At 55.8% G+C, this 20637-nt stretch overlaps 1 protein-coding gene across 4 annotated transcripts in view; it reads left to right on the top strand.

The window, feature by feature from the left end:
• Nucleotides 1–20637, top strand: part of TNXB (tenascin XB) — a 94089-nt gene that overhangs the window by 10309 nt on the left and 63143 nt on the right. For 3 of the 4 annotated variants that reach the window (XM_063666061.1, XM_063666062.1, XM_054493196.2), the window contains exons 2-12: nt 987–1397; nt 1743–3581; nt 4001–4116; nt 9793–9949; nt 10127–10390; nt 11181–11921; nt 13064–13432; nt 14472–14768; nt 16859–17149; nt 17513–17818; nt 19812–20144. In XM_063666061.1, coding sequence (XP_063522131.1) covers nt 995–1397; nt 1743–3581; nt 4001–4116; nt 9793–9949; nt 10127–10390; nt 11181–11921; nt 13064–13432; nt 14472–14768; nt 16859–17149; nt 17513–17818; nt 19812–20144 — 5116 coding nt within the window. In that variant the 5' untranslated portion in view covers nt 987–994. Of the gene's footprint in view, nt 1–986; nt 1398–1742; nt 3582–4000; nt 4117–9792; nt 9950–10126; nt 10391–10470; nt 10499–11180; nt 11922–13063; nt 13433–14471; nt 14769–16858; nt 17150–17512; nt 17819–19811; nt 20145–20637 lie in introns of those variants that run through there. The other variant, XM_063666063.1, reaches the window with a different exon arrangement.

The following is a 20637-nucleotide window of genomic DNA, read 5'->3' as shown; positions in this document are numbered from 1 at the left end:
TAGGAGCTGGGATCCAGGTGTTTGGGGAAGGATTGGCCCTAGGTACTCATCCGCTAATTCATTCAACATTGATGTGTCAGATAGAACATTTATGTGCCAGACACAAGTATACAGCAGTTCTGGGATAGATAAGGTCCTTGTTCTCATGGAGCTCCCATTCTAGTATTGAGAGAAAGGTAATAAACAAGTAAACAGATAACTCAGGCAGCAGTAAATGCCATGAAGAACAGGAACAGGATATTGTGATAGAGAGTAATGGAAGACTGCCCTAACTGGGAGTTAAGATTTGAAGATGGAGCCAGCCTTTATGAGCAGAGTGAAGAGCATCCCAGACATAGGGAACACACAATGCAAAGGCCCTTGGAGTAGTGAGAGCTTGCAGTGCTTGTGGGAAAAACAAAAGACCAGTGTAGAGCTGGGTGCGGTGGCTCACGCCTGTAATCCCAGCACTTTGGGAGGCTGAGGCGAGCAGATCACCTGAGGTTAGGAGTCCAAGACCAGCCTGACCAACATGGAGAAACCCGGTCTCTACTAAAAGTACAAAATTAGCCAGGCATGGTGGGGCATGCCTGTAATCCCAGCTACTCAGGAGGCTGAGGCAGGAGAATCACTTGGACCTGGGAGGCGGAGGTTGCGGTGAGCTGAGATCGCACCGTTGCACTCCAGCCTGGGCAATAAGAGTGAAACTCTGTCTCAAACAAACAAACAAACACACACACACACACACAAAACAAAAAAACCAGTAGGGGAACACAGTAGAAAAGGGGGTGAGGAGCAGGATAACTAAATGATATAGAGAGGTAGAGAACAGACTTGCCCAGGGAGGGTATCCTTTAGGGTTGGGCTAAATGTGAATTTTTACATGCATGTGAGTTGGGTAGATTACTTGTGGGTGGTGGGACTGTGGGTATGTGCTGGAGAAGGGGGGATTCATTTTGTCTCCTTCTTTTTGAAGCTGCTGTCATACCTGCCCTTTCTCCCTGCAGCCTCCTGAATGATGCCAGCCCAGTATGCTCTAACCTCCAGCCTGGTTCTCCTGGTGCTGCTGAGCACAGCCAGAGCAGGCCCCTTCCCTTCACGGTCCAATGTGACACTGCCAGCCCCCCGGCCCCCTCCCCAGCCAGGGGGCCGCACAGTGGGGGCCGGAGTGGGAAGCCCCTCTTCTCAGCTTTACGAGCACACAGTGGAAGGAGGGGAGAAGCAGGTGGTATTCACCCACCGCATTAACCTGCCCCCTTCCACTGGCTGTGGCTGTCCCCCAGGCACTGAGCCCCCAGTCCCTGCTTCAGAGGTGCAGGCCCTGAGAGTCCGGCTAGAGATCCTGGAGGAGTTGGTGAAGGGGCTCAAGGAACAGTGCACTGGGGGATGTTGTCCTGCCTCTGCCCAAGCTGGCACAGGTGAGCAGGTGATCACAGAAGAGGGTGGAGAGGTGGGGTGGGGTGGGCATTGCTAGTCCATAAAGGTCCTTGGTATGAATTAGAAGAAGGCACTCCTTCCTCACCCTTAGGGGTGTGGATGCAGCCCAGAGCACAACTTGGAGAGCAGAGCTGGGCTACATGTCAACCAAAGCATATGCGAGGGCCTTGAGAGGCTGCATGCATTACACATATTAGCAACTGGGAGCAGACATGGCCTTATGAGATGAGGCTGGCCTGGCTAGGGGCCTGCACATAGCAGCACTATATAGGCTCAGCCTCTCTCCCAGGAGAGAGACTGAGACCTGCCTCTCCCTCCTACTCCAGGTCAGACAGATGTGCGGACCCTCTGCAGTCTCCATGGTGTGTTTGATCTGAGCCGCTGCACCTGTTCCTGTGAGCCAGGCTGGGGTGGGCCCACCTGCTCAGACCCAACAGATGCTGAGATCCCTCCCTCCTCCCCACCCTCAGCCTCAGGGTCCTGCCCAGATGACTGCAATGATCAGGGTCGCTGTGTCCGTGGTCGTTGCGTGTGCTTTCCCGGCTACACTGGCCCCAGCTGTGGCTGGCCATCCTGTCCCGGGGACTGCCAAGGCCGTGGGCGCTGCGTGCAGGGCGTGTGCGTGTGCAGGGCAGGCTTCTCAGGCCCAGACTGCAGCCAGCGCTCCTGCCCTCGGGGTTGCAGCCAGAGGGGACGCTGTGAGGATGGGCGCTGCGTGTGTGACCCAGGCTACACTGGTGACGACTGTGGCATGAAGAGCTGCCCTCGCGGTTGCAGTCAGAGGGGGCGCTGTGAGAATGGGCGCTGCGTGTGCAACCCGGGCTACACTGGCGAGGACTGTGGGGTGAGGAGCTGCCCTCGGGGCTGCAGCCAGCGGGGACGCTGCGAGGACGGGCGCTGCGTGTGTGACCCCGGCTACACTGGCGAGGACTGTGGTACGCGGAGCTGCCCCTGGGACTGTGGGGAGGGCGGGCGCTGCGTGGACGGCCGCTGCGTGTGCTGGCCCGGGTACACAGGCGAGGACTGCAGCACGCGGACATGTCCGAGGGACTGCCGGGGCCGCGGGCGCTGCGAGGACGGCGAATGCATTTGCGACACGGGCTACAGCGGGGACGATTGCGGCGTGCGCAGCTGCCCTGGTGACTGCAACCAAAGGGGCCGCTGCGAGGACGGCCGCTGCGTGTGCTGGCCGGGGTACACTGGAACCGATTGCGGCTCGCGCGCCTGCCCACGCGACTGTAGAGGTCGCGGGCGCTGCGAGAACGGCGTGTGTGTTTGCAACGCGGGCTACAGCGGCGAGGACTGCGGTGTGCGCAGCTGTCCTGGGGACTGTCGTGGCCGGGGCCGCTGTGAGAGTGGCCGCTGCGTGTGTTGGCCGGGGTACACAGGCCGGGACTGCGGCACGCGCGCCTGTCCTGGCGACTGTCGCGGGCGCGGGCGCTGCGTGGATGGCCGCTGCGTGTGCAACCCGGGCTTCACCGGTGAGGACTGTGGGAGCCGTCGCTGTCCCGGGGACTGCCGTGGGCACGGCCGTTGCGAGGATGGCGTGTGCGTGTGTGACGCAGACCACTCAGGGGAGGACTGCAGCACGCGCAGCTGCCCCGGGGGCTGCCGAGGCCGCGGCCAGTGCCTAGATGGGCGGTGTGTGTGCGAGGACGGCTACTCTGGCGAGGATTGCGGTGTGAGGCAGTGCCCGAATGACTGCAGCCAGCACGGCGTGTGCCAGGACGGTGTGTGCATCTGTTGGGAAGGCTACGTGGGCGAGGACTGTAGCATCCGCACCTGCCCCTCCAACTGCCATGGGAGGGGCCGCTGTGAGGAAGGGCGCTGCCTGTGCGACCCAGGCTACACCGGCCCCACCTGTGCCACCCGCATGTGCCCGGCTGACTGCCGGGGACGTGGGCGCTGTGTGCAGGGAGTGTGCCTGTGCCACGTGGGCTATGGCGGTGAGGACTGCGGGCAGGAAGAGCCTCCAGCCAGCGCCTGCCCTGGAGGCTGCGGACCCCGGGAACTGTGCCGGGCAGGCCAGTGTGTGTGTGTAGAGGGCTTCCGAGGCCCTGACTGTGCCATCCAGACATGCCCAGGGGACTGCCGTGGCCGAGGAGAGTGTCACGATGGCAGCTGTGTCTGCAAAGATGGGTATGCTGGCGAAGACTGCGGGGAAGGTGAGCAGGCAGCCTTCCCCAGTATACTCTGGGACTGTGATTCTGTGAACAGGAGCCATGGGGAAGACCTGAGCCTAAGAAAGAGTGGAGGGAGAGCATGTCATTCCAAGGAGCCAGTGCCCACCAGGGGCAGCAGAACCACAGGGGCGGGGCTTGGCAGTGGGCAGGACTGGCCTTCAGATTTCTGAGGAGCAGGTTGGGGCCCATTTAGTTGCATTTAGGGAGATTCTGTGCTCCTGAAGATGGAGAGAAGGTGAAGGCGATTCAAGCCCCGTTCAGCCCTCTGTCAGCTATTCTCCACTAGCAGAGAGGAGTGGGAGTTGGGATGGGCCTCTTCGATGTCCCTGAGTAAAAGGGGCTGCGGGTGGGGGTGGTTGCCTTGTGCTAACCAGCTTTCCCTAACCCATTCTCTTGGGCAGAGGTGCCAACCATTGAGGGCATGAGGATGCATCTCTTGGAGGAGACAACAGTTCGGACAGAGTGGACCCCGGCTCCTGGCCCTGTGGATGCCTATGAAATTCAGTTCATCCCCACGGTGAGAGAGATGCCAAGCTCCAGGAGGGGACTGAGTGGGCAGGACGGGGGGACAGGGCTCACCTCCTGGAGGAAGTTCCAGGTAATCATTGGTTGAGTCCAGATGGCTGGGTACCTGAAGCTGCTGTAAAGGCTTTCTTAGCCTGCTTGACACTGGGCACTGAGGCCTCTGCAGCATCTCCAGCAAGCATTGGTCCCACACAGTTGGAACACCTGGTAACAGAGAGCTCAATACTTCCTGAGGCTGTCCAGTCCATTGTTGGTCATCACTGTTAGCTGTTATCGTTGTTGCAGAATCTGTCTGCCCCATTCTAGCACCCGTCTGTTGGCCCTAGCTGGGTATTCATCAGCAGCTGGAATGTTTTTTGCTTTCCCTGTGTCCTACACCACAGGCCTTCAGGTATTTGGAGACACCAGCCTGATGTCTTCATTCCTCAGGCAAAACCTCCCAGTTTCTTCGCCCCTTTTCCCTAAGTCTTTGTTCCCTGAATCCTTTACCTTCCTGTGATTCTTGCTTTTTTCATGTGCCCCCAAAATGTGGGGGCAGAGAGGGGCCCACTGACTTACTCTGAATTTATGGACACTTTTCTCAGAGCTGGCACATAGCAATTTGTAGTCACACAAGCAGGCAACTGTTTTGGTCATATTTGGTTTTTTAAGTAACTTTTAATTATAAAAGTAATATAGGCCCAGTGCAGAAAACTTAGAAAATACAGATTAGCAGGGAAAAAAGATGGAAGGAAAGAAGACAACATTCAACTATATACACTTTTTTTTTTCACCTAAATATAGGCCTTTGCATTTGGCCCTGTTCAATGTTATCTTTTTTGGTTTGGGCCAAGCTGTCTAGGCTGTTGCAATAATTTTGAGTCTATGAACTTCATCTCCCACCTCCTTGTCATCAGCACATGCAAACCAGTTTTTTCTCTGTCTCCCTCCAACTTGCTCTTTTTTTTTTTTTTTTGAGACAGAGAGTCTTACTCTGTGGACCGTGTTGGAGTGCAGTGCTGCCATCTCAGCTCACTGCAACCTCTGCATCCCAGGCTTAGGTCATCCTCTTACCTCAGCCTCCCAAGTAGCTGGGACTACAGGTGTGCACCACCTTAGCCTGCTAATGTTTGTATTTTTAGTAGAGACGGGGTTTCTCCATGTTGCATGCCCAGGCTGGTCCTGAACTCCTGGGCTCAAGCGATCTGCCCACCTCAGCCTCCCAAAGTGCTGGCATTACAGGCATGAGCCACAACTCCCGGCCATCCAACTTGCTCTTAAAACATTAGAGGGAATACCCTAAGGACAAAGCCTTGTGGTCACTCATTTGGGGCCTCCCTTTGTGCAGACTGGGCTTTTAAGATATGGTCGTTCCCCCAGCTCCAAATCTTCTGCCATTTCTACCATCCAACTCATGTTTTCCTGCATCATCCCACAAATGCCATATGGGGTGTGGGCCATGTCACCTTCATCTTCATCAGCTTAGCCAGGACTCTAAAAATAAACAATTCCCTGGGCCTAAAGCCTCGGAAGGCACTAGGACAGAAGGGGACAGCTCAGAGGGACTGTCATCTTCACTCCACTTTGCTTTGTCTTGTCATTATGCTCCTCAGGCCAGCCCCCTACCATGTTCTGCCTCTCCTCACTCTCCAGCCAAAGCAGAAGCAGAAATCTCAACTTTGTGGCGCAACCAAGATAGCTTGAATTTTTTCTTCTGTTTAAACATCTTTTTTTGTTGTTGTTATAAAAATACTTTAATCACGAGACAAGAATTTGGCAACTAGAGAAAAGAAAAACAATTCCTGGCTGCTCCTCACTAAAACAAGCACTGATAACATTTTAAAAGTGTTTCTCCCACTCTCTTCTTCTCTGTATATATTATTTACATAGCTCTAATCTTGAAAGGGTGGGACTTTGAAAAGGAAGTTTCTTAAGAAACTTCAGGGAAATAATTAAAATAAACACTTGAGATAAGAGGAGCTTTTAGGGCAGCAGTTTTCTCCTGCTCTGAGTAAATAAATACAAACCGATCCTTGGTGTTGTCAAGGGCGCCGCTTTCCAGTTGAAGCCCTAGACTTTCTCCCTCACTCAGAGCCGGGGTGGTGGTGCCAAGTTGGCCTGTGCCAGGCTTGGCCATGTTCTTAGCTCATCCATTCTGCTCTCGGTATGGGCGTCTGTCACATTCTGGGTCTTCTCTGAGCCTGGGTGTGGAAAACACTCCTGTAAAATTGGTCCCCAGACACTCCTCTTGGGCCTGGGCTACCGACCCTCAGACCATGCTTTCTGCTGTCTGTAGCTGGTCCCTGGCATCGTACCTTCTGCCTTGGCAAGTGCTGTCTATTTCTTTTCTTTTCTTTCTTTTTTTTTGAGACAGAGTTTCGCTCTTGTTGCTCAGGCTGGAGTGCAATGGCGCAATCTCGGCTCACTGCAACCTCTGCTTCCCAGGTTCAAACGATTCTCCTGCCTCAGCCTCCCAAGTAGCTGGGATTACAGACACCTGCCGCAATGCCCAGCTACCCTCTGTCCATTTCTGTGGGAACAGAGTATATTCAGTAGCTGTCTGCCCTCTGGCTGCTGCTGTCATCCTAGAAACCTATCTCTACCTCTTCCCTTCCCTCTTCCCAGAAGCACTTCTCTCTCAAAGCCCAAACTCTGCTATTCCAGATCAAGGGACATACCTAGTTATTGGAATTATTTTTCAGAATGCAGAAGAAGAAAGTTTCTCCTCTCCCTGTTTATGTGGCATTGTTACTCTGACTCAGTGGTTCTCAAAGTGTGTTCCCTGGACCTGCAGCTCAGCATCACCTGGGAGTATGTTAGGCATGCAAATTATCAGACTCCCCCACCAGATCTACTGAGTCAGAAAGTCTGGGCACAGAGCCCAGTAACCTGTATTGCAACAAGCCCTCCAGGTGATTCTGATGCCCCTCCAGTCTGAGGCTCACTAAGTGAAGGAATGTTGCTATTTTGCAAAGTGCTAGCCCCACTATGAATGTGAGAGAAAGCATGGGGAAACTCAGGGAGATGAGTTCCTGAATGAGAAAGAAGTTCAGATATTCCTTGTCTGGGTGTGTCCTGCAGCCTGGAAACCAGGGCTAGGCTAAGTGTTCACTGGGACTCAAAACCTCGCAGCCTCAGGGAAGTTTTTGCTTGGGTCTAGTCTAAAAACAGCGATGAGGGTGAGATAAGCTCCAAGGACCAGCCAAGGTAGAGTTCATCTGGAGCCACGAGGTTAATATTGAGATAAAGTCTAAAACTTCCCAAGAACAAAATCAGTGAAGCAGGCCAGGCACAGTGGCTCATGCTTGTAATCCCAGCACTTTGGGAGGCCAAAGTGGGTGGATCATCTGAGGTCAGGAGCTTGAGAACAGCCTGACCAACATAGTGAAACCCCATCTCTACTAAAAATACAAAATTAGCTGGGCATGGTGGTGTATTCCTGTAATCCCAACTACTTGGGAGGCTGAGGCAGGAGAATCCCTTGAATCTGGGAGGCGGAGGTTGCAGTGAGCTGAGATCGTGCCATGGCACTCCAGCCTGGGTGACAAGGGTGAAATTCCATCTCAAAAAAAAAAAAAAAAAAAAATAGTGAAGCAGCAAAGCTTTACCAAGGGGCAGAGCCAGCTGCCAGCATCTGTTTAGAAAGCCTGCTTCAGGGCCAGGTATGGTGGCTTGCACCTGTAATCCCAGCACTTTGGGAGGCCGAGGTGGGTGCATCACCTGAGGTCGGGAGTTCGAGACCAGCCTGACCAACATGGAGAAACCCCGTCTCTACTAAAAATACAAAATTAGCCAGGCGTAGTGGCACATGCCTGTAATCCCAGCTACTTGGGAGGCTGAGGCAGGAGAATCACTTGAACCCGGGAGGCGCAGCTCGCGATGAGCTGAGATCGCGCCATCGCACTCCAGCCTGGGCAACAAGAGGGAAACTCCCTCTCAAAAAAAGAAAAAAGAAAGCCTGCTACAGACCAGTAAGATGGTGCTAGGAGACCGTAGGAGACATCGGTTAGGTTGATGGACTTTCAGGGGACTGTTCCCAGATGGATCTCAGGAGGAACCAAGAAGTGTCTAAAGGATATATATATAGGGAGAAGGAGAACTCTGGGGATAGGCTGGCCTCACTGAAAGAACCAGACATCATCAGGGAGCATCCAAGGTGTGTGTGTTGCGGCTGTGGGGATGGGGTGGGTGTGGATAAAGAGAAAGAGACATACACACACAGAGAGAAAATGAACAAATAAATTCTGGGAAGGGTAAGGATTTCATGGGTCTTGAGTTGAGGCCAACCCAAGGCTTCCTAGGCTGGGGTATTCTAAGGCAGGGTGAATAGGAGAGGGCTGGAGGTCCTATGTGCCCAGGAAAACTTTTCAACCCAGAAAACTGACAAAGCTTTAATTCATCCTCAACCCAGAAATCTCTACGTGGCCTTCTCATCTGGTTTTATACTTTGGTATTTACTATGTTGATTTCCCCACAGTTCTCTTGGTTTAGGAGAGTACCTTTTGAAATTTCCAATCCTACTTGGCTGAATGGAGGTGTCCCCATCACGGCTAACATAGCTAGGCAGAACAGAGCGTCCTTAGCGGCTGTCCTAGCTGGACAGCACGGCAAAATGTGGGGCTGTTAGAATGCTCACAGATGTCCAGTTCCTCCTGTTTCCCCAGCGGTGGGCACTCCAGGAGACCCTGCCTGGAGCAGGGTCCAGTAGATTTCCTTTGGGGCCACCACACATAATCATAATTCCTTAAATGTACACTTGTAGGAGTGTTGTTTTCTCACAAGCATTTGCTAAGCATAGAGATTGTTGTAAGTATCTCATATATTCAAGATGTGGCCATACGTTTGGCTATTAGAGTCTCAGCTACCTGAGGACAGGGACCATATATTTTATTTTTGTGTCTCCAATGCCCAGCATGATGCCAGGTACAAAATCAACAATCAGGAAACATATTTGTGGAACTTTGAGCAGGTGGTTCTTGTTTTGAGGAGCCTACAACCCGGGTGAAGAGACAAGAAAAGTCCCTCAAGGGAAAGGTTGTGATGCGGGTCCCATTCCTATTACACAGCCATGAGTAGGCATCTACCGGGAGGTTCAGGGTGAGGCAGACCCTTTAAGGAGAAAGTGCAACTTGAAGGGGCATCCTTGACCTACTTCATTTGTTCTGACAGGACTGAGCTTAGGAAAAGGCTCCTCATGCCCAGGTAGTCAGAGTTGCCAGGGCAAAGCCGGAGGGAGAGTCCTGGTGCATGTTGGGTGGAATTCTGGCAGATGAACACGGGGTGCCCATGAGAGGGGACTCTGGCAGATAAACAGGGGGTGCCCATGAGAGGGGACTCTGGGATCACACTGCCAGGGCCTAAATTCTTGCCATTTTCTTGGTGTTGGTGACATTGGCAAGATACTTGTCCTTCTGTGTCTCAGTTACCTTATCTGTAAAATGGGACTAATAGGACCTGTTTTGTAGGGTGGTTGTGAGAATTAAGTGAGTTCACGTATGTACATCACCTAGAACAGTGGTTCACAAGGAGTTAGCGCTCTCAGCATGTTTGCTCCCCAGCTTGTGCAGGCTCAAGTTCCACACAGTCCCATGTTGACACTGTTTAGAATTGGAGAAAGAAGAGATAAGGGGGATTGAGCAGCAGAAGTGAGAGTGCCAGCCCCTGAGCCACCTGATGTTCTCTCTCACAGACAGAGGGGGCGAGCCCCCCATTCACAGCACGGGTTCCAAGCTCTGCCTCAGCCTATGACCAGAGAGGACTGGCCCCTGGACAGGAGTACCAGGTCACTGTCCGAGCCCTTCGAGGGACCAGCTGGGGCCTTCCTGCCTCCAAGACCATCACCACCAGTGAGAGCTGGGGTTGTGGGGAGGGGCATCCTGAGTGGAGATCTGGACTGGAGAGGGAATCTGCCCTCCGGGAGGGCAAAAGGAAGGGGCTGGATGGGGGCTAGGCTCTTGGAAGGAAAGATGATGATTGAAGAACCAGACACCCACCTGAGCCCTCTTTCTCTTTAACCTGGCTAGTGATCGATGGGCCCCAGGACCTCCGAGTGGTGGCTGTGACGCCAACAACACTGGAGCTTGGCTGGCTGCGTCCCCAGGCCGAGGTGGACCGATTTGTGGTGTCCTACGTCAGTGCCGGCAACCAGAGGGTGCGGCTGGAAGTGCCCCCTGAAGCAGATGGGACGCTGCTGACTGACCTGATGCCAGGCGTAGAATATGTGGTGACTGTCACAGCAGAGCGGGGCCGGGCAGTCAGCTACCCAGCTTCTGTCAGGGCCAACACAGGTATGGCTGGCCAGAGGTTAGGGAAGGGCCCTGGTTTCCCAGCCTTGGATCCTCCTCCTCAGGAGCCCAGGCTCAGGGCTCACAGGCTCCTCTGAATGCGTCTGGCAGGTGTGTGGCAGTCTCGAGGCACCTGCTGGTGGCCTTGCTCTGTCCTGAGCCCACTGGGGAGACAGAGCCCTCAGATGCCTGGAGTCCTGTAGGAAGGTTGCCCGTTAGCCTATGAAAGGAACGGCCCCAGGGAGAGAAGTGAATAGGAGATGCTGCCTGATCCAGTCAGTTAAGGGAGGTTCTTATTTAAATTTAGGTACCGGGACAGGCCTTGTGCTGATAGATCTTGTGGGACTGGAATTAGGCAGATTAGAGATCATCAGTCCTGTTGACTTTAGGATTGGGATTGTTGGGAGGTGGGTCTCACAGCAGTGATTTTCCACTAAACCTCGAGGTTTCTTAACAGATACCTGGATATTTTTCTTTTCCTGTGACAGGGGGACACCCACTTCGCTGTAGCTCATGTTCTCTTCCCCGACTCCCCTTTCTCTCCTTCAGCTACAGGGCCCCACCCACGGGCTTCTCTCTTCTTTCTAGGGCACCAACAGTGGTGGGCTTGGAGGGGAATGGGGGGGCTCCGGGACACTGACCGATTTCCCTCCGTTCTCTTTCCAGGTGGGGCTGGGGCACAGGGAAGAGGCCTCAGGCTCTGGTGGGAGGGATCGAGGGAGGGGCTGCCGCGGGAAGGAGTGCCGGGAGGGAGCTGCCACTGACCTGTTCTCCCCTTTTTCGCCCCTGGCAGCACCAGGCCACTACAGTTACCCGGAGGTGCACCCCCCAGCCCCGCCCCCCAAGCCCCGGCCCCGGCCAGCCCCAGCCCCGCGGCCCCCACGGCCCCCTCGGCCCTCGAGGCCCGCAGAGGAGGGGGAGGAGGAGTCCCCGCCCAGGCCAAGCCTGTCCCAGCCCCCACGGCGGCCTTGGGGCAACCTGACCGCCGAGCTGAGCCGTTTCCGCGGCACGGTGCAGGACCTGGAGCGCCACCTGCGGGCTCACGGCTACCCACTGCGGGCCAACCAGACTTACACGTCGGTGGCGCGCCACATCCATGAATACTTGCAGCGGCGTCTGTTGGCCGCCGTCCCCGCCGGCTCCCCCGCACCCGCGCCCCGCCACCCCAGCCCCACCGCCAGCCCTGACCCCGGCACCAGGAAACGGGACTCCAACCAGGGAATCTACGGCCTCTCGCCTGAAGGCGCCGACCGGGTGGCTGCGCCCCGCCACCCCAAGCCAGAAGTGCTGGGCAGTTCCGCCGATGGCGCGCTTCTCGTGTCTCTCGACGGGCTCCGCGGCCAGTTCGAGCGCGTGGTGCTGCGCTGGCGGCCTCAACCGCCTGCAGAGGGCCCCGGCGGTGAGCTGACTGTGCCGGGCACCACGCGCACCGTCAGCCTGCCCGACCTCAGGCCCGGCACCACCTACCACGTGGAGGTCCACGGGGTGCGGGCGGGGCAGACCTCCAAGTCCTACGCCTTCATCACCACCACAGGTAGCGTGGGCTGGGGCCACGGGACACCCATCCCTTGTCCAGCCTCACCTGCCGTTGGAGCCTGCATTCATGAATTCCTCCCACTGCCACCCCCCACCGCACCCTTCTACCTTCAGGCCCTACCTGGCCGGGGCTCCAGGGGACCCCCAGGACAAAGCACGAGTCCATTGTCCCTAGAAGACGTCCCCACCCCAGGGTCCTGGCGTCTATCCTGTGGATGCCTAAGGTCAAGGCAGTCCCTTCTTTGGGGTTCCCGGGACACTTCCAGGATTGTTATTTTAGGCAATAGAGGGTGATGTGGTTGGGGCGCCTGCAAATATTCACTGGAGCAGTTTGAGTGGGCTGGGAATTGAAAACAGTGATTCCCGTTCTGACTCACTCTGGTGAGAGTGGCTGAAGACTGTGGTTAGTGGTTACTGTTTTCCATCCACAATTTGGCCTTGACCTTGAAGGGACACATCAGAACTGCGTGGGGGTGGCCTGGGTGCCATCAGGCAGCAACTGTATATTGGGGAGGTGAAACCACTGCTTCTTGAGCTGGCTTTTCAGACCCCCTGGCTCACTTTGTGCTGGTCTCTCCCACAGGAACGATGTCTGGGCTTGGGAAAAGGGCACCCTGTGGCTGCTGTGGGGAGGGTGGTGGACCTCTTCTTCCCCCATAGGGCCCAGATGCCACCTGACCTGGATGTCCACCCCCACACCCTCTCTCTCTTCCCACTGCCCACTCTCCTCTTGCATCCTCCCTCTCTAACACCACTGTCTTTCTTCCAGGCTTCTCACTGCAGCACTAATGGAAGCCACCTGACCACCACCCAGTGGGGGGGATGTATGTGGGGAGGGACATGGAAGTCTCCGGGGGCTGGAGGTCATGGAAGCCTTGTGGGGTGAGGGATAGCAGGCTTTATTTTACTTATTACCTGCCTGAAGCACAGGCCCGTCTGCTCAGGAATGTGGTAGATGGGGGTGTTTGGAGGACTGGCTGACCTTTGGGAGGAGGGAGTGGCCCAGGTGATGGAACCAGAAGTAGAAGAGGGGAGGGCCCCAAGGCTCTTAGAGGCTGGAGGGCAGAACCTGGGGACTGGGGATTCCTTTCTAGTTCTCATACTGCACTCTCCTCTTTTTCTCACCCTGCCCCTTCCCAGGGTCCTCACCCTCGGGCCTCTTGGGGACTACCGATGAGCCTCCTCCCTCAGGCCCCTCGACGACGCAAGGGGCCCAGGCTCCTCTCCTGCAGCAGCGCCCCCAGGAGCTGGGAGAGTTGAGGGTGCTGGGCAGAGATGAGACAGGGCGCCTCCGTGTGGTCTGGACCGCCCAGCCCGACACCTTTGCCCACTTCCAACTGCGCCTGCGGGTGCCCGAGGGGCCGGGGGCACATGAGGAAGTGCTGCCAGGGGACGTCCGCCGGGCTCTGGTGCCTCCACCCCCTCCTGGAACCACGTATGAGCTGTCACTTCGTGGGGTCCCTCCTGGGGGCAAGCCCTCTGACCCCATCATCTACCAAGGCGTTATGGGTACATCTTGGACTCTGCTCAGATCAATATCCTGAGATTGGGGGAGAAGCTGGGGCTATTGGGACTTCAGAGGTAGGATGGATATTGAGGGGCCAGTGAAGGGCAGGGCTGATGTTTGGGGCTGGATAGAGGAGAAAAGGAGAGAAAAGGAATTGCAGGTTCAGTGGGAAGATGGATCGAGGGGGATCTTAAAACAATGATGAGGATAGGTGGGGAGAGGGGAAAGAGGCAGAGGTAAAAAGGCCGAGGGTGGGACAGAGATTCCAGGAGAGAGGCTGAAGGTCCCTGGCCCTCTACCTGCAGCTTTCCTTGCCCTGTCCCCTGCCCCCTGCCCCCACTCTTCAGTTTCTCCTCTGCCCTTCCCTGCCCTTTCAGGGTGGGCATGGGAAGGCCTCCAGACACTGACCCTCAGCCCGCAACACCTCATCCCTGGGAGCCTGGTTTGCAGTGGACAGCAGTCCATGGTCCCATCAGCCAGTTTCTGCTGGGGGTGAAGGCTCCTTGGGACAGGGGGCTCCACAGCCATCAGGACTTCAGACATGGATGAGGTTTGCAGGACCAGTGAAAGACAGGTCCTGGGGTACCTGGCTTTCACATCCCCTCTTTGTTCCTCTCTGTGGGACCAGGGTGGCTGACTCATCCCCCAGCTCCAGGTCAAGCTCACCAGTGGGAGAGAGGGTGGTAAGAGAGACAGCAGCTCAGGTGGGCAGAGGAATCCTCAGACTGCTCTGATGCTGCAGCAGGGAGGCTTGAAGCTCTCATTCAGAACCGGGGGGACCTGAAACTCCCGCAAAGATCCTGGTGTGCAGAGAGACCAAGACCTTGTGAGAGATGGAGAAACCGTCACAAGGGAAGGAGCAGAGATTGAGAGAGAAATGCCCCTCTTCCAGGAGAGCTAGTCACTGAGGGGTGGGGAGATAGAGTCTTCCAGGGAGGGATCTATCCAGGATGGAGTGAGGTGGGCAGGGCAGAGGGAAGGAGACACAGACAAGAGAACAGTTGAGTCCACTGTGCTTTGCTTTTGCCTCTCAAACTCCAGACAAGGATGAGGAGAAGCCTGGGAAGTCCTCAGGCCCACCACGCCTGGGTGAGCTGACAGTGACAGACAGGACCTCCGACTCCTTGCTCCTGCGCTGGACAGTCCCCGAGGGCGAGTTTGACTCCTTCGTGATCCAGTACAAGGACAGGGACGGGCAGCCCCAGGTGGTGCCCGTGGAGGGACCCCAGCGCTCGGCTGTCATCACCTCCCTGGATCCTGGCCGCAAGTACAAATTTGTCCTGTATGGGTTCGTTGGCAAGAAGAGGCATGGTCCACTGGTGGCTGAAGCCAAGATCTGTGAGTGACAGCAGTAACACCCTGCCCTCTGTACTGCCCTGAAGGAGGTTTTCTCAGTGCTTTGGGAACCTGCTTTGGGAGCTCCGGGAAGGCTTCCTGGAGGCAGTGGTGCATGAGCTGAATTCTGAAGGGAAAGTAGTGGTGGGGCAGGCACAGAGTTTGAGAAGCTCAGTGCAGCCTGAGGGAGTCACGGTGAGCGAGGTGGGGAGAGCATGGCCAGTAAGAGAATCACTGTCACAGTTTCCTCTGGCTGGAGAACAGGGCATGTGGGGGGTGCCAAAGGGCCTGGTCTCAGGGCTTCCTGTGCTGTGCTGAGGGGCCTGGGCCTCATTTGAAGGCCCCTAGAGGGCCTCTGAAGGGTAAAGTGGGAGAGTGATGAGACTAGATATTTATCTTGCAAATAGCCAGGTAGCTGCTGAGACTAGCTGGAGAAGTGAGTTAAGAGCTGGTAAGGGCTAGCAGGGTTGAGCCTGCCTATAATCCCAGCACCTTGGGAGGCCAAGGCAGGAGGATCGCTTGAGGCTAGGAGTTTGAGACCAACCTGGCAACATAGTGAGACCCCCCCATCTCTACTACAACAAAAGATATTAGCCAGGTGTGGTGTTGCATGCCTGTAGTCCCAGCTACTTGAGAGGCTGAGGTGGGAGGATCGCTTGAGCCCAGGAGACCGAGGCTGCAGTGAGCCATGATTGTGCCACTGTACTCCAGCCTGGGTGCCATCCACACTCTGCACAGAGCAACACCCTGTCTCAAAAAAAAAAAAAAAATGATGATAGGTCAGCTGGGATGGTGGCAGTGGGGCTGGATGGTGGAGGCGAAGGAAAGCAAGGTGTACCAGGCAGCCCCCAGGGTTCTGGATGAGACAGTCCCATTCCCTGAGGCAGGGAGCAGCAGAGGTGGGGAACAACGCCTTAGATAAACTTAGATCAATATCTAAGGGACACTTACATAAATACCTTTTGTGCATTTATTGAGAGTCAGTTGTGATCAAGATGTTCTCTAAGTGGATCATCACACCCCATAAAGCACACCTGGGAGGCATGCCTACTTTATAGGTCAGGAGAATTGAGGCGCCAGAGTAGTAGTGTGGGGTTGGGGAAGAGACAGGGCCACTGGAACCCTGTCGACAGCCTACACTCACAGCGGAGGCAGAGGAAGAACAGCCCACAGGGTAGCTTGAGGAGTGACTTGCAGGGAGGGGCAGAACCAGGGAGGGTGCTGTCCTGGACTCCAGGAAGGAGAGTGCGGTTGGACTTGTCAGATTCCGGAACAGTGATTCAAGGGCTACGGAGTGTCCACAGAATTTAGCAATGGCAAGGCCACCACTGGCCTCCATGAGAGCTGCTGCCTGGTGGAGGGGTGAAGCTGGATCGGGAGGGTGGTGGAGGTGAGGACATGGCTACAATCAGTGTAGACATCACTTTCTGGAATTTGGGCTGGGAATGAGAGCAAAGAGGGAAGATGGAGGCTACAGAGAGATGCACACAGAATGGGGGTGGGGAGGGGTGTGACAGTAGCTTGTTGAAATGCTGATGGCACAGCTGCTGGGGAGTGAAGGGTCAGTGCTGCGGGTGAGGGAGTCCATCCATGGGTCAAAGTTCCCAAAGAGGAGGAGAGGCCTGCAGCATAGATGAGGGAGGCTGTCCCACATTAAAACGCTTCAAGGTTCGTGCTCTCCTCTCTTGGAGAAGAAGCCAGCTAGTGGTTAGGCTTGGAAGCAGTGGAAGTTGTACTGGGAAGATTTCCCTGGCTATGGAGATGTGAAAGGGCCTGGCTGGGCTCCCCTCTTTCTGAAGCTCCCTACTGCTCCAGTTTGTGGTTGGAGGCAGAGCCACACTAGTCCACGCAGTGCTTACATGCTGTTTGGAAGAAGGCACCCGTTCCTTTAATTGGATACCACTCCTCACCAGGGCACACAGCTCGGCAAGCAGAGTGCTGGCTGGATTTCAGTCCCTCTGTACTCCCTCAGCAAATGCACTTTTGTGCTGTGAACAACCTGCACAGCCTCACACAGCATTCCTATATGGGATTTGGCTTCCCTGTTCTCCTTGGACCTAAGTCCCTCCCTTCTCTCTACCCCCTCTTCCTAGTGCCTCAGAGTGACCCAAGTCCAGGGACTCCACCCCGCCTGGGAAATCTGTGGGTGACAGACCCTACCCCAGATTCACTGCACCTCTCCTGGACTGTCCCTGAGGGCCAGTTCGACACCTTCATGGTCCAGTACAGGGACAGGGATGGACGGCCCCAGGTGGTACCTGTGGAAGGGCCCGAGCGTTCATTTGTTGTCTCCTCACTGGACCCTGACCACAAGTACAGATTCACTCTGTTTGGAATCGCGAACAAGAAGCGGTATGGCCCCCTCACGGCCGATGGCACCACTGGTGAGTAGCAGCTACCTCAGCTCCCGTGTGACCCCTTCTCAGCCCCATGCACACTTGCCTTCAGCCCAAAACCAGCTGGGGTCCCCCAGCAAGACAGCTGACTCTAGCTTCCTGGCCCCACTCCAGGGCTGAGGGGCAGCCAGACTCCCCTGCACTGCTGGGCCCCTTCCATCCTAAGCAGCAGCTCCCTGAGGCCCAGAAGGTGTGTCATACCCTGGCTGTGTCAGGCTTCCCAGAAGTTTAGCATTCGAATTAATGGACTAGTGACCCCTCCACCCCCCGTAGGTGTGACATCCCGTCCAAACCCCAAGCCCCAGTCCCAGGCTGCCAGTTCAGCACCTGGCTGGATCTTCTTGTTTACAGCTCCAGAGAGGAAAGAGGAGCCCCCCCACCCTGAGTTCCTGGAGCAGCCCCTCCTGGGGGAACTGACAGTGACCGGTGTGACCCCAGACTCCTTGCGCCTCTCATGGACGGTAGCCCAGGGCCCCTTCGACTCGTTCATGGTCCAGTACAAGGATGCACAGGGGCAGCCCCAGGCAGTGCCTGTTGCGGGGGATGAGAATGAGGTTACCGTCCCCGGCCTGGATCCCGACCGGAAGTATAAGATGAACCTCTACGGGCTTCGTGGCAGGCAGCGTGTGGGGCCCGAGTCTGTGGTGGCCAAGACTGGTGAGTCATGGCTGCCAGGCCTCCCTCCCTTGCTAGCCCCATCCTGTGAGCAGGACTTGGCTGGGGCTCCTTCCAGCCTCCCTCCATCTTCGCCTTCTCAGCTCATTTTGCCAAAGCCTCCACCCACTTCCTCCCGCACTGCTCTCCTGTCCTCTGCATGCCAGGTCCCCCTCATCCAGCCTCCACCTCCTCATCTCTTCCTCAGCCTCACTTCTTCATCTCCAAGGGCAGGTCCTATTTTCCCCCATTCCAAGCACCTGGACTCATCCTTCCACCTGGGGCTGTCCTCCCCACAGATGTCCTCACCATTCGGTCACTGTGTTCTCACCCCTCAGTTTTTACTGGGCTCCTTCATGGTCTGGTTTGGGCCATGGTCACTTGTGGGCTTCTGTCACCTGCTGCCCACAACCTCCTGCCATTTCTGCTGTGTTCAGAGGTGGCAGATCAAAGTGACAAGAGCACCACGTTTCTCCAGCCTTTTTGCAGCATGAAGAGGACTCCTCTCAGCTCCCGACTCCTTGATTCCCAGCCTGCTTGGAATAGGGCAAAGGGATTGCGTTCAGCCCAGCATCCCAGCCTGTTCCTCCATGTCCCCAGCCTTTCCCTGTCTGGTGCCATTCCCCTGGCCTGTGAATTGTTTGATGAGAGATAGTGTGGATAGTGGTTAGGAGTAAAGACTACGGAGCCAACTGCCCGAGTCTCACTACCAGCCTTGCAACTTACTTCCTGTAGGACCTTGTGCAAATTGCTTAACCTCTCTGTGCCTCAGCTTTCCCTTCTGTCAGGTGGGGTAATGGTTACCACTGCACAGAGCTGTTGGAATTACATGAGTTAATATATGTATAACACTTAGAAAGGCCAGGCACAGTGGCTCATGCCTGTAATCCCAGCACTTTGGGAGGCTAAGGCGGTTGGATCACGAGGTCAGGAGATTGAGACCATCCTGCCTAACATGGTGAAACCGTGTCTCCACTAAAAATACAAAAAATTAGCCAGGCATGGTGGCGGGTGCCTGTAGTCCCAGCTACTCAAGAGGATGAGGCAGGAGAATGGCGTGAACCCGGGAGGCGGAGCTTGCAGTGAGCCGAGATCGCGCCACTGCATTCCAGCCTGGGCAACAGAGCGAGACTCCATTCAAAAACAAAAACAAAAACAAAAAAAACCCACACACTTAGAATAGTGCTTGGAGCAGCATAGCATTTTCAGAGTGAGCTGCAATTTCTCCCTGACTCTCTCACTTCCCAGTAATCTTTTTTGCTCCCCACCTCCCTCCCTTCCTCTGGGTTGTCATTCTTGCCAATTCTTTCCTCAATCTGCTATCCCAAAGTAGTCCCCCATGTAGCGGGTCACAGAAGGGCTGGCTTCCCTTGTGGCACAGTCTCCCCACTCCATGGAGCCTCAGCAGAGACCTAACTGCAGGGGGCGGGTAGGTGCCCACAGGGCTGTGATTCCAGAGCCAGCCAGGGAAGGGCATGGCCCTCCTTGGATCCCACTCACCCCAGAATTTTTCTCCCACTCATGCCTGGAGCCCTGCCTTAGCAATTCATTCCTTGGGGTTAAAGGGGAGGGAGGGGCAGGGCTGCCTGGGGAGGCCACAGCGGGAGCACATTCCATGGTCAGATCCTCATATGAGGGGTGGGGCAGCCAGAGTGCCCTGGGGAGGGCGCAGGTAGGAAGAGGCCTCACTGCCCTCCTCACTGTCTGAGGTCAGCACTGTCAGTGAACGTGGTTTGGAAAAACCCACAGAGGCTTCCTCTCTTCCCATCTAAGCTCCTTTCTCAGACACGAAGGGAGACCCCTCACCCCCACAGAACCCACCAGAGCAGTATGGGGCAAGGGCTGTCTCAGCCCTCTCCATCCGTGAGTGACCGAATGGCAAATACAAAGGCTACAGAGCCCCTGAGCCCACAGTGTAAGGGCATTTCCATGGCTGTCATCTGTGGGCAGCAGCAGCAAAGCCAGCAGCCCTTTATGCCTCTGTCTCTTCTCTCAGCTCCTCAGGAGGATGTGGACGAGACCCCCAGCCCCACAGAACTGGGCACAGAGGCCCCAGAGTCCCCCGAGGAGCCACTCCTGGGGGAGCTGACAGTGACAGGATCCTCCCCTGATTCGCTGAGCCTCTCCTGGACCGTCCCCCAGGGCCGCTTCGACTCCTTCACCGTGCAGTACAAGGACAGGGACGGGCGGCCCCAGGCGGTGCGTGTTGGGGGCAAGGAGAGTGAGGTCACCGTGGGGGGCCTAGAGCCCGGGCACAAGTACAAGATGCACCTGTACGGCCTCCACAAGGGGCAGCGCGTGGGCCCGGTGTCCGCCATGGGCGTGACAGGTGAGTGAGGGGCAGGGGCCTGCTTTGGTTCCCTCCCACTGCTGGCTCCCAGCTTCCCTGTAGCCAGTTGCTTTCCTTGCTCCAGTGGAACCTTGAGGCTACCTTCCAGGGGAAGACCTAGAAAGAGCATGTCACTAGGTACTGGGGTACCACCAGCTTTCATGGCCCTGAGCAAGTTTTAAACTTTCTGCACCCCTGTTTCCTTGTCCGTAAAATGGGGACATCTACCTCACAGAACTATTGTGAGGGTTAAGTGAGTTAACAGTTGTAAAGCATCAAGAATGGGCCTGGCAAAAGTAAATATGTTGCCAGTGTCTGCTGTGAGAATTGTTATAAATATTCTTACTCTGAGGTCTGCTTTGTCCCCTTTGGCTGGTTCAGTTACTTGGTCAGAATGCACATGAATCTAAGGCCATACCACCCTGAAGGTGCCCCATCATCTCCTCTGATCTCAGAAGCTAAGCAGGGTCAGGTCTGGTTAGTACTTGGATGG

This window comes from Pongo pygmaeus, chromosome 5, assembly GCF_028885625.2.
Source record: "Pongo pygmaeus isolate AG05252 chromosome 5, NHGRI_mPonPyg2-v2.0_pri, whole genome shotgun sequence".
Classification (NCBI taxonomy): Eukaryota; Metazoa; Chordata; class Mammalia; order Primates; family Hominidae; genus Pongo; species Pongo pygmaeus.
The sequence above is the reverse complement of the archived record's forward strand: the minus strand, read 5'-3'. Positions and strand labels throughout refer to the sequence as shown.